The 13,015-nt window shown below is 36.9% G+C and overlaps 1 protein-coding gene across 1 annotated transcript in view; it reads right to left on the bottom strand.

Annotated features, from left to right (window-relative positions):
* Positions 1-13,015, bottom strand: part of LOC118197726 (J domain-containing protein-like) — an 80,748-nt gene that overhangs the window by 47,003 nt on the left and 20,730 nt on the right. Inside the window, exons 2-3 of the mRNA XM_085811551.1 lie at positions 10,938-11,016; positions 10,717-10,856 (exon numbers count right to left, since the gene is read on the bottom strand). Of these exons, the coding sequence (XP_085667677.1) occupies positions 10,717-10,856; positions 10,938-11,016 (219 nt within the window). The remainder of the gene's footprint in view (positions 1-10,716; positions 10,857-10,937; positions 11,017-13,015) is intronic.

Genomic DNA, 13,015 nt, shown 5'->3' with positions numbered 1-13,015 from the left:
CAAAAAGCAACGCTCTAAGTTCCAGTAGACATGTAGGAGGAGGTTGACGGGCTGCAACTCGTCGGCCAAGCATGTCCCACGCGTGCTCTACTGGATTCAAGTCCAGTGAGAATGCTGGCCAGTCCATACGGGTGATATCCTCCGATTGAAGGCATTCGCTTACGATGTTTGCATGGTGAGGACGGGCGTTGTCATCCATAAACACAAATTGTGCGCCCATTGCACCCCGAAACAAACGTACATGTTGTTCTAGAATGACGTCCCGATAGATTTCAATTGTCATGGTTCCAATTTGAACAGGCAGGCCAGTTCTGAAACCTTGGTTCAGTTCTTGGTGGTAACGGGTACCTGGAGCTCTCCATATGAAAGTCTGGCGAGAATCAGACTGCAAGCTAAACCTGGACTCGTCGGAAAACATCACACAAGTCTACTCATGCATATATGGATGTTGTAATAATCTTCTTGTCCTCTCTCAAAGAAGGAATCGAATGGCTTGAATGAGTCTTAAACCTTGCTAGTAAGTACAGACTAGAGATTAATTTCAAGAAATCTCGTTTTTTGAAGAAGCGAATCAAATTTTTGGGTCATGTTATTGAAGAAGGTAAAGTTTTTCTATTCCCTTTAAAATTGAAAGTGGTCCTTAATTTTCCAGAACCGATTAGTTTGAAAGAAGTTCAAAGTTTATTTGGTCTTGCCGGATATTTTCGCAAATTTATTCTAAATTTTTCCATAATTTCTCAACTATTAAGTGATCTCCTTAAGAAAGGTAATGACTTTCACTTTAGTGACAACGAAAGAAACACTTTCAATGTTCTGAAATACATTTATGTGAAAAACCCGTACCCAGCATCAACCGTATCAGCACAGCGGTACTAAAATGCAAACTGATGCTAGTATCCATGGTAATGGTTGTATACCCATGCAAAAATTCTATGATTAATGCCTACATCCTGTTTATTACATGAATAAAAAGACATCTGATGCAGAAAATAAATTTACCAGTTATGAACTTAAGGTACTAGCTGTAATTCAAGCCTTGAAAAAATGTACACTTTATCTTTTAGGAAAACACTTCAAAATTATTACTGACTGTAATGCGTTCAAAATGATGATGAACAAGAAACACTTAAATACACAAACAGCATGTTAGGCATTGATGTTAGAAGATTTTGACTATGAAACAGAACACGAATGACACATGAGAGCATGCAGTGTCCACAATGCATGCTCTCTACTCCAGGCTAACCACAGGCGACAGTGAGTTGCAGTAAGTGGAATGCATCTGACAGGTCTACGAGCATATAGACCAATCTGCCCTAAGCGTCTGTACACGGTCTGCCTTGAAATTGTCGTACAAGTGGCTGAAGAGAGCTGACGAGACAGGTCTGAGGCTGTGCTCCGCCTGTTTCTTTTGGCAGTAACTGCCAAATACCGGTCCTCATTCAGCATTGTAACTCTGGGGCGACCTGTGCTGTAACGTCTACTCACATTACCATCATCTTGGAATCGTTGCCAAAGCCTGGAGATGACACTCTGGGCAATTCCAAGTTCGTCTGATGCTTCCAGTTAGGTACGGCCACATTCCAGACGGCCGATAATTCTACCATGTAAAAAATCATCCAAATGCGTCCTTTGTGTCATAACTATTCGGTTATTGCCCTGAAATGCTTATAAAGCGCCTGTGAACAATTTTACTTCTTTGCCTGTATTCCTTATATATCACTCTCTTACACTCTCGTCATTGTGATGTACCATCGGTGTCATCTGGTTACTTCCTGAAATTTGCATATGATTCTTGAAGATGTGTGTAGTGATTTTACAGGTGATATATTTATTTTAGAGTTTGATTTCCGCGTGACTCCAAATTATCCTTAATTTATGGACATGAGTGTATATCTAATATAAATAATTACAAAAATGCCTTCAAAAAAATTAAACATTTATGAAAAATTTCAGAGAAAAGCTTTATAAGAAGCTTTTAGGTAATATTCTTATTTATCCTATATAATTATGAAAAGCTTCCATTGGGTATCGTAAGTTTTCAGGTAAATATTCACTGTTTATGTAAAATAGCTGTCTTAGCTATCTACTCCATTTATATTTTCCCTGATTTGGAAAGTGAGTGTCTAAATAGTTAAGATTCTTAAGAAAAAGATGCTAGAAATGTTAGCACAATCAACGCTTATTACAACGGCCTTTCTGTTACAATGACCAGTGCGAAAGGCCTATAAAGATGAGAGTCTATATTAGGTCAGTATTTGCAATAACTATCATTCATTATATGGTAGCATTTCTTCTATATGATAGAAAAAGTTCAAATATATTTTCATCATTACCTTATGAATCATACCCAATAAGATTTCATTATTAGTTAAAAAAATTAATTAAGCTAATTGACTTGGATATTTTTTTCTAAAATTATATACACAAAAAGTATTGAAATTAATTTGTATCAGAATAGTTATAAACTATTCAAATCTGACAACTGAAGAAAAAAAAAAAAAAAAAAATGTGAATTGCAAAAAAAAATTAACAGAAAGAAAGGAAGAAGATAGATTTTAATCTTTTTTTAAATTTTCTTCTGAACTGAACTTTTATCATGAGATATAACTAAATAAATTAGTTGTGTAACCACATTTCAAAACAAAAACTGGTGTGAAGTTTACAATGCCCAGAAGAAATAACAATTTTTACTTCAGCCACTTCATTCTTTTGTATTTACAAAAAAATTTGATATATAACTGCAATATAAAATCATTTCCTAAAACTGGGGATTTCAGTAAACCTCAGCAGTCCTAACTTAATGCACCTTTATTTTTGTTGCTTTTGATACGAGTTCACCTCAAGAAATTCAGAATTTGTTCTCGCAATAAATAAACCCATAGTTGAAGTTGGGTATATGCAATGCTGAATTCAGCTGTTTTATCTGCTTCCAAGGGCCCCTGTATGCATCATGAGGCAGATACAGGGCTCTTTAAAAACTTTAAAGAAAACCATTCTATTATATATATATCCGCCTTCTTTTACATTTAAACATATAAATGTACTTCAACAAGACATTCAAGGGCCCACTAAGCCTTCCTTTTTTACGCCACTGCCTATATAACATATAAATTCAGAAATTTTATAACAAGATTTTTTTTTGAAGCCATTTAGATGAATGAGCTTTCTTAGAAGAATAAAATGTCAAATTTTGCACTTATTTAAAAGTCCTTTTTTTTAGCAATTTCTCTCATTGTGCATTATTAGTGCAATAAAGCATCTGTTTTACAAATAAATTATTTCACGATTATTTGTCTGCTTCCAAGTACCCAAAGACTTCAAATTTTTGTTTTAATAATTATTTGATTTCATACTGGTGCTTTTTATTTATCGACATCATTTCAAAGGATTTGGTATACATAATTTTCTATATTTTTTTTAATTACAGAGATTTTTCAACTTTTAGCGCAAAGGGCGTTGGCCCAGAAGGGCTATTAATTTCACTTTGGCATTTTGCATTGATTCCCTATAAATGTCGGTTCACTCTTCAAATTATTGAAACCAAATATTAGAGCCCTGCATTATATTTAAAGAAATTAAATAATGAAGAATCTGCATGAATGTATGTATGTTTCTCATGCTGTGATAAAACAACAGTACCTAGAGACATCAAATTTTCAATAAGTTGTCCGCCATTAAAATATGGGCATCTGAAAGCCCGAACTTGGAATTTATTTTATTATTATTTCATATTTTGTAAAGTTTTAATGAATTTTTTATTAAGAAACTCAATGATTTCAAAGCGAGCAATGGCAACACTGCATGAAAAAAATTTTTATCTCTAGACTATGACTATGTATTGGAAATTCTAAAGATACGCTCATTTAAAAATTATTTTGCGATACTGCTGTTAAATTGAATTTTATGGTTTCAGTGCAAAGAACATAATATTTAATAAATAAAGGTAACACACAAAATGTTAAAAAAAAATTCCCCTTTGGGCATAATATAAAATCTAAAGGCCTTCAGATTTTTTTTAATACTTTTTTCCCCTGAAACTAAATTAATGTTAGCTTTCACTTCTTAAATTGCAATTCCCATATTTTGAAAATAAGAAGTTAATGGAAAACAATTTTACATTCAACAATCTTAGATCAAGCTTCAGAGAGAAATATTATTATTGTGATTTTTTTTAATTGTAATCACTTGCTTTAAATAAGAGCAAGAAAAAAATTACAACCTAGCAAAAATTTTTATAGCTTTTACACACTATTAAAATTTTTTTAATAGTATTGTTGCGTGCGTACGGGTTCGTTATGAAATGAATGCACAAGTCCGATGAAAAATGAACAAAAATTTATTATTATCACAACAAAAATGCTTAAATTTTCTCAAATTATCATGCAGTATTACAATATCTCACAGCAGTTATCTTTTAACTACTCAAATATCCAATAGAATGTAATTCAAAACAGCTAAAGAATGCTAATCTGCGAATTCGCTACAATCAACAAGAGCAGTTTTCTAAACAACAACAAACTAAGCAACTACTACAAACTGAGATGTTTTCCTCCTTTTATAAGATTTTAAAATCACGCGCTAGAATTTTCTAGTACTTTCTGGAAATCAAAAAGAGATATTTAATTATTTAACGCACGCGCTCTTGTATTTTTAATTTTTCCGGCTTAGCTTTCTTTTAATATTCGTCACGCGCTGCACTGCGCGAGAAATAAAACCATTTAATTTATAACTGAACTAACATTAGCTTTTTAAATACCAAATTCGTAACACTGCCCCCTTCCCAAGGACTGCACGTCCCGGGCAGTACAATCCCTGGACAGGAAGCTAAACTTACAACTGTGGCATAAACATTACATTACAATATCAAACAACATGAACAATAAATACAATAACTAACTTAAACAAATCAAATGCTATCAAATACTAAATACAAAACAAATACTAAATACAAATCAAATCAAATACACATTTAAAAACATAACGGACCATGGTCTGATACTATTTACAATTATTTACATTACGTACTATGGCCATAGTAATGAGCTAACCTGTCGTAATGAACAACTTGAGGTTTAGAGTTCGAAGACTTACGAATCCGAACCACGACGTCATTCAGCCTGTTTAGGACTGTGTACGGGCCATCCCAAGGTGACTGTAATTTCGGACAAAGTCCTTTCCGTCGAGTCGGATTCCACAACCACACCTTGTCTCCTTCGTGGAATTGATGTTCAGTAGCTCTTGTGTCGTATCGGGTCTTCATCTTCTCCGTCGCTAAGTTGACTCGCTCTCGTGCAAAGTTGTGCATCACTTCAAACCAGGCCTGGAGATCTTGAATATATTCCTCAGACGATGAAGGAGCATCTGGAGGGCGGCCAAACAATAGATCACAAGGCAGACGAAGGTCACAACCGAAGAGCATCTGTGACGGAGAATAGCCGGTAGTCTTGTGGACAGCACTGCGGTAAGCTAGTAAAAACAGCGATAATTTCTTGTCCCAGTCCTGCTGGTTTCTGGAAACCACTAATGAGAGGTTATTAAGGATGGTTCGATTGAACCTCTCTACCATGCCGTCCGACTGGGGATGTAATGGCGTCGTTTGGGTCTCGTCAATGCCGAGTAGTTTGCATAGTTCTTTGATTACTACCAAGGTAAAATTCCTTCCCTGATCGGAATGTAACTGAAGAGGCACTCCGAACCTGGAAATCCAGTGCTGTATCATCACCTCAGCTACTGTAACAGCCTCTTGATCAGGAATAGGATACGCTTCAGGCCACTTGGTGAAGTAATCAACAACAACGAGTATGTATTTGTTGCCATCAGCAGTTCATGGCAGAGGTCCCAGGATGTCAAAGGCGATACGTTCAAATGGTGCCCCTACGTTGTAACGTTGCAGCTTGCCTCGGCTGCGTCTCTTCGGTCCTTTCCGACCTGCACAGGCATCGCAAGATCGGCACCACTTTTGCACGTCATCCTTTGCATTATTCCAGTAAAAGTGCTCACGAACTCTCTGTAAGGTCTTCATTATTCCAAAGTGACCTCCTGTAGGGCTGTTATGTAGTTCTTTAAGGACATCAGGAATGCGGGATCTTGGAAGTATCAGCTGCCATCGGAACGTCTTCCCATCATCCGATTCGAATTTCTGGTATAAGACGTCGTTTCGAATGTGAAGTGAATCCCAGAGTGCCCAATATTGTTTGGTTGTAGGACTACAGATAGAAATGTCCTGCCAGGTAGGTTTTCTGTTTGACGACTCCATTAAATCAATTATGGGTTTAATGTTGCGGTCTTCCAGCTGGTCTTTCCTGACTTCATCATCACTCCACGGTTCTCGATCAGCCAATGTTGATGTTGTAATTTGTCTTGCGACCGGAGTCAGCAGCTCGTATTTCGCTTCCACCCTGGAACAATATCGGCAGTTTTCTTGGCAAGGTCTTCTAGACAGGGCGTCAGCGTTTCCGTTTGATGATCCCTTACGATGACGGATAGTGATGTCATATTCTTGGAGTCTCTGTATCCACCTGCCTACTTGACCCTCAGGATTCTTGAAATTTAAAAGTCAGGTCAATGATGCATGATCGGTGCGGAGCAGGAATTTTCTGCCGTATAGATAGTGATGGAACTGTTCTACAGCTTTAACTATGGCGAGCAACTCTTTCCTGGTGACACAATGATTCCTCTCCGGTTTAGACAGGCACTTGCTCCAGTAAGCTACTACACGTTCTTGGCCATCTATTTCTTGGGACAAAACAGCACCGACACTTTCATTGCTCGCGTCGGTGTCGAGAATAAATGGTCTATCGAGCTGAGGATACGTCAGGATTGGAGCAGATGTTAAAGCTTCCTTTAAGTTGTTAAATGCATCTTCGCATTCTTTTGTCCACAAGAATCTTTGCTTGCTCACTGTCAGCTTGTGAAGGGGTCTTGCGATGGAAGAAAAGTCCTTCACGAATCTTCTATAGTAGGTGCAAAGACCTAGGAAGCTTCTCAGCTGATGGACATTTTCGGGACGTTCCCAGGATTTAACCGCTGATACCTTTTCAGGATCCGTGCGCACACCTTCTGCAGAGATGACATGTCCCAGGTAAGTCACTTCCTTTCGGAACAATTTGCATTTAGCGGGACTCAGCTTCAGATTGGCTTCTTTCAGTTTCTGAAGCACCTTCCTAAGATTTTCTAAATGTTCTTCAAAACTCTTTCCGACGATGATGATGTCCAGGTATATCAGGCAGGCTTTGTAGGAAAGGCCTTTCAAAACAGTCTCCATAAGACGTTCGAATGTTGCCGGCGCATTACACAGTCCAAACGGCATCACCTTGAATTGCCAAAGCCCTCGTCCCGTAGTAAATGCCGTCTTTTCTCGGTCTTCAGGCTGTATTTCTACCTGCCAATACCCACTCTTTAAATCAAGCGTTGAGAACCACTTGCTTCCATAAAGAGTGTCTAGAATGTCGTCAATTCTAGGAAGAGGGTAACTGTCTTTCTTCATAACCTCATTCAACCGGCGATAGTCGACGCAAAATCTTGTTGAGCCGTTTTTCTTTCTGACTAGGACGATGGGAGATGCCCATGGACTTACTGAAGGCTCGATGACATCGCCTTCTTCCATATCTTTTAACAGTGTTCGCACCTCTTCCTGTTTAGCAAACGGTAGACGTCTTGGATGTTGCTTGATCGGGGAATGATCGCCGGTATCTATTCTATGTTGTGTCAAACTAGTTCGACCCACGTCAGAAGACGAGCGGGAGAAAACAACTTGAAGATCTTTAATGACGCGATCGGCAGCATTCCTCTCTTTATCGTTTAATTGCGCATTCTGCAATAACTCCGATGTAATGCTCTCTGAGGACACGGACTCTTGGATGTTACTCTTTCTTTCAACGCTGGTTACTGGAGTACATGCTGCAACCACTTCACCTTTCTTAATAATTCTCCCCTTCTCAGTTACATTGGCGACTCTCACCGGGATAACCGTTCTGGATAGGTCGACGAGTGTTGAGGCTACTAGTACTCCTTTTGGGCTATTACAGTTATTGGGATATTCTATGATGCCGTAGCGGAAATTTCTATTTTCGGCTATGGATCCAGGAAGTAAAAACTCGGTTCTTGCGGGTATTGTTATATCATCTTGAGCTATAATTTTGTGGATAGATTTAACTTCTTCGTCATTAACTCCAATTAACGCTATGTCCTCAGATGTAGAATGCAATTCGTTATTTTTAAAGTCCAAGGAAAAATTGTATTTCCTTAGAAAGTCCAATCCGAGTATGCAAGAATCAGTGATCTCTGCTACATATGCCGTGTGATGGCAAGCGGCATTTCCAAATGTGATGTTAACATTTACTTTTCCGTTGATGTCGATCTTCTCACCGGACACAGTCTGGAGGGTAACGCATGGCGGAGTCCAAATAAGTTTGCTTTCCAGTTGCTGAGCCAAATCTTTTCGGATGATGGTAACATTGGCTCCTGTATCTATAGTCATATTGCAGGGAACTCCATTAATATATCCTATTATGAAAAGTCCATTACTGCCGCCTCTCACTGCAGAAATCTGAAGCGCTTTGAACTGGGGCTTTTCATTATCTGGCAACCTCCGCCCCGCGAGATGGCCACTAATTAGTTTCCCTGCTGTTTGTTAGGAACGGTCTTAACATTCGTACCCTGGGGTGTTCTGCAGTTTCGTCGTATGTGTCCTTCAGCACCGCAGTTCCAGCACTTAGTGGTCGGTTTCTTCTCACCAATATTCCGTCTCAAGGCGTTCAGTTGTCTAGTTAAATCGTCTAGACGAGTGGTGACTTGATCCCCTGGCTCCTGAACTTGAGCAGCTCTGACTGGGTGGCAGTCTCGATGAGTGGCTTGCTGGGCTGCCTCGAATTTCATGGCGTACACTAGAGCGCTTTTTAAATCTTTTACATCCGCCATTCGTAGAGCTTTCTGTATTTCAGTATCCCGGATGCCGTCGATAAAGTATTGCAAGGACAGGATTTCCCTTGTTTCTGTCGGGCATTCTGAAAAGGCGAGATGGGACAGCCTTTCAACATCCATGGCGAGCTCCTGAAGTGTTTCGGTACGCTTCTGTTGACGAGATTTTAATTGGAGCCTGCTGTAGTCTTTTAAACACTTCTCCCCAAAGCGCAGCTCCAAGGCGCCGGACAGAGCTTCGAAATCTAACCTTTTGTTTTCGGGAAGAGTCTGAAGGATATCTGCTGTGTTGGCTCTTAAAGAAGCGGCGAGATGACAGGCCTTCGCTTGGGAATCCCATCCATTCGCATCTGCCACGATAGAAAATTGTGTCTTATACACCTGCGAGGAGGTCTTCCCATCATATGTGGATAGCTTCAGAGGTGGACGAGCAGGCATCGGCAAGAATTTAAAACCATCAGTATTGTTCCCTGCCGTCGCTACGAATTTCTTTAAAACATCCACTTCTTTGGCTACTGCAGAAACCCTATCATCAATTTGTTGTTCGATTTGGTGTTGGACGGCACAAACTCTTCCTTCAATTCGTTCCTCCACAGCAGAAACTCTCCCTTCTATATGTTCTTTTACAGAAGAAACTTTTTCTTCTATTTCTTCTTTCACCGAAGAAACTCTTTCTTCAATTTGATCTCTTACGGAAGAAACTTTTTTTTCAATTTGTCCAACTTTATTTTCAACTGTGTCAATTCTGCCTTCTATAGCTTCAAATTTATTTTCTATTATGCAGGTAATTTCTCTTTTCATTTCTTCTTGACCAGCTTGAACGGCTTTCATTTCGTCCTTAACGGATTCCTGGCCCAATTTCATTTCTTCCTTAACGGATTCCTGGCCCAATTTCATTTCTTCCTTAACGGAGTTGACGGCCCCTTCTATCTTTTCTTGGAAAGCAGCAAATGCAGTCATCATTTGCCTGAATTGTTCTTCCATCGCTCTTGTTATTGGCATTCAAATCCCACTTCTGACACCAAAAATTGTTGCGTGCGTATGGGTTCGTTATGAAATGAATGCACAAGTCCGATGAAAAATGAACAAAAATTTATTATTATCACAACAAAAATGCTTAAATTTTCTCAAATTATCATGCAGTATTACAATATCTCACAGTAGTTATCTTTTAACTACTCAAATATCCAATAGAACGTAATTCAAAACAGCTAAAGAACGCTAATCCGCGAATTCGCTACAATCAACAAGAGCAGTTTTCTAAACAACAACAAACTAAGCAACTACTACAAACTGAGATGTTTTCCTCCTTTTATAAGATTTTAAAATCATGCGCTAGAATTTTCTAGTACTTTCTGGAAATCAAAAAGAGATATTTAATTATTTAACGCACGCGCTCTTGTATTTTTAATTTTTCCGGCTTAGCTTTCTTTTAATATTCGTCACGCGCTGCACTGCGTGAGAAATAAAACCATTTAATTTATAACTGAACTAACATTAGCTTTTTAAATACCAAATTCGCAACAGTATTTAAAGAAAATTATTCTACAATAAAACAGAGAAAAATAGCTACTAGTAAACCAGAGTATCTTCAATACTAAAACAGATACTTGTATTTCCATGAAGTTTATATAACTGAGCATGTGAAAGTAACAGTTTTAGAATTTAAAATCTGTTTCATGCGAATTTATTTTCCCTTGACATCTTGATATTAAAAATTTATATTTTTTCTATCTACCTCTAAATCATTGCAACCATGAATCATCATACGAAAATTAAGTCAAAAATACTCACAGTATGAGCAGCTTTACTGAGATTTAAAAACTGTTCAAATGGAATAGTAAAACCACATCTGCGCCATTTGTCATACAAAGCTCGTTTCTCTGGATCTGTGAGTAGTTCCTTGGCTTTCTGAATTTTCTGGAACTGCATGACTAATAAAACAATATTGCATAAAAATTATAAAAAAGTTCTATTCCCGCATCTTAACAATAATGTAATAAACAGATTCTCACCTGCATTAGGATCATCAGGATTTTTGTCTGGGTGATACAGCAATGAAAGAACCTTGTATTCCGCTAAAATCTGATCGGCCTAAAAAGAACGTGTGCATAAAATATAGTTAGAAAGTATTTTACATGCTTTAAGGAATTTTAATATAAAAAAGCTGAGCTCTAGTGTAGATTAGGGACAATTTTTTTTTTTTTTTTTTTTTAATTTTGGGGATGAAACCTCACTTCTGGTTACCATTATAGTTTTAACTTTCTTTTAGCTTCCTGATTTTATTTAAATGAAAATAGATTGATGTGTACATGGACAAATTTAAGGCAGTGCGCAATGCCTAGTTTGTACAATTCTAGTTTTTTTTTTTTTTTTTTTTTTTTTTTTTTTTTTTTTTTTTTAAAGTGAAAACAGATCAATGTGTACATGAACACAGAGTTTGTGCAATTCTTTGACTTCTTATTTTGGTTTTCTATAGAGACCATCTTGAAATTGTGCCTTCCTGTCAACGATCTTGGTGTCAAAAAAGAATTGCCAAGAAACAAGGGGCAGCCAATTGTAAACTTTTACCAAAAGCTGAAGGGTACACCACGACTTCCTTGTACAGAATATTAGATTATACACATTTTTTCTTGCATTTAAACATACTATAATTTCATTAGAGATATATTTCTCATTCAATTAATTCAGTTCTCATCTCGCAACAAGGCATAAATGCATAAAAATTCAAAATATTTTTATTAAAAGTTGAAACATATAGAAAAATATAAAAACACTAAATACTGTTAAAACAATTTTTTTAAAAAATTTACAATTAAAATTACAGTTTCTACACAAAAACAAGCAAGTCGGCCAGCATGCAAGAAGGCAGATTTTTCAGTGCACAAAACTAAAAGTTTCCTTTTGGTCCCACTCGCAAAAAGACACCGAAGGTGCAGAAAGACTTAATTCACTATTCTACTACATTTCAAATCTAAACAAATATGGCTGCTATGATTAAAAAAATTAGGCCTAAACAACTTTTAATTGTTGATAAATCAAACAAATATGCATTATTTAAGAAAACTAAGTGTTCATATTAAATAAAATACATGATATAATTATTTATATGTGGATACTCAAGTATAAAAACATCTAAAAACAAAATAAGTTCACACAACTCATGAAAATATGAAACAAAAACTTCAACTCACTGACCAGAAAATTTACAATTTTTACACAAATTTACTTTTTTTTTTTCAGGCTAGTCATTTGGAGATTAATTTTTTTCATACCTAAGTGGTATTTGAATAAAATTACTTAAAATTCTCTAAATTATACAATACAGGTTGTAAATATGGATACTGTATAAGTTACTGTCCAAAAACAAAAAAAAAAAAAAAAAAAAAAGTAAAGTGTATATATTTAAAATGCACTAGGTGAATATGTTCTGGCTTCAAGTAACAATATGTTCTCCGCAATAGCCTTTTGTTTATTTCTCTTTTTCTTACACATTTCTTTTGTGCTTTGCAAAAGGCGTAATTCACTAGTTTTCACTTGTTGATCGTCTAATTTACATAGACATGCTTGACTACATGAACCAACTGACAGCCCAAGTTCCGCCATAATTTTTAATCTTCCCTGATTACCTTCATGGTACAGTATTGTGACGTCAAGCGTTGCTATTTCAGCAATTCTTCTTCCTGAACCAAGGATCTTGGGACACAATTTCCAAATCAAATTATTTAAAGATTCATTGCAGTTTTGTGTCTTCCCACCAAGACATCTTCGCAACAGTGTCAGTTGCGATAAATCATTAAATATTGGTTTAATAACATCCATAACACAAAAAGGATGTGTTGGTTTATGTCTGAATTCACTGACAGTTCCATTAGCTACAGCTTTCTGGTATTTACACCAAGTATTGGGACCTATTGGACAAAAAGTATGCAGCGGTTTGACATCAGTTGACCGTGTGTGAAAATTGATTGCCCATATTGCATTACGCATTTCTGCCAAAGAAGTTTTGTGTTCTCGAATTGCATTACCATACTAAACAGTCAATTTGTCAATTTGTGTATCAGTTAAGCGACCTTTTCCTCCAATAGATTTT

The sequence above is a fragment of the Stegodyphus dumicola genome, chromosome 2 (assembly GCF_044657685.1).
Source record: "Stegodyphus dumicola isolate Sdum_Otavi_A_Nest chromosome 2, ASM4465768v1".
Lineage (NCBI taxonomy): Eukaryota > Metazoa > Arthropoda > Arachnida > Araneae > Eresidae > Stegodyphus > Stegodyphus dumicola.
Note: the sequence above shows the minus strand (reverse complement) of the source record. Positions and strands in the feature narration are given on the sequence as shown.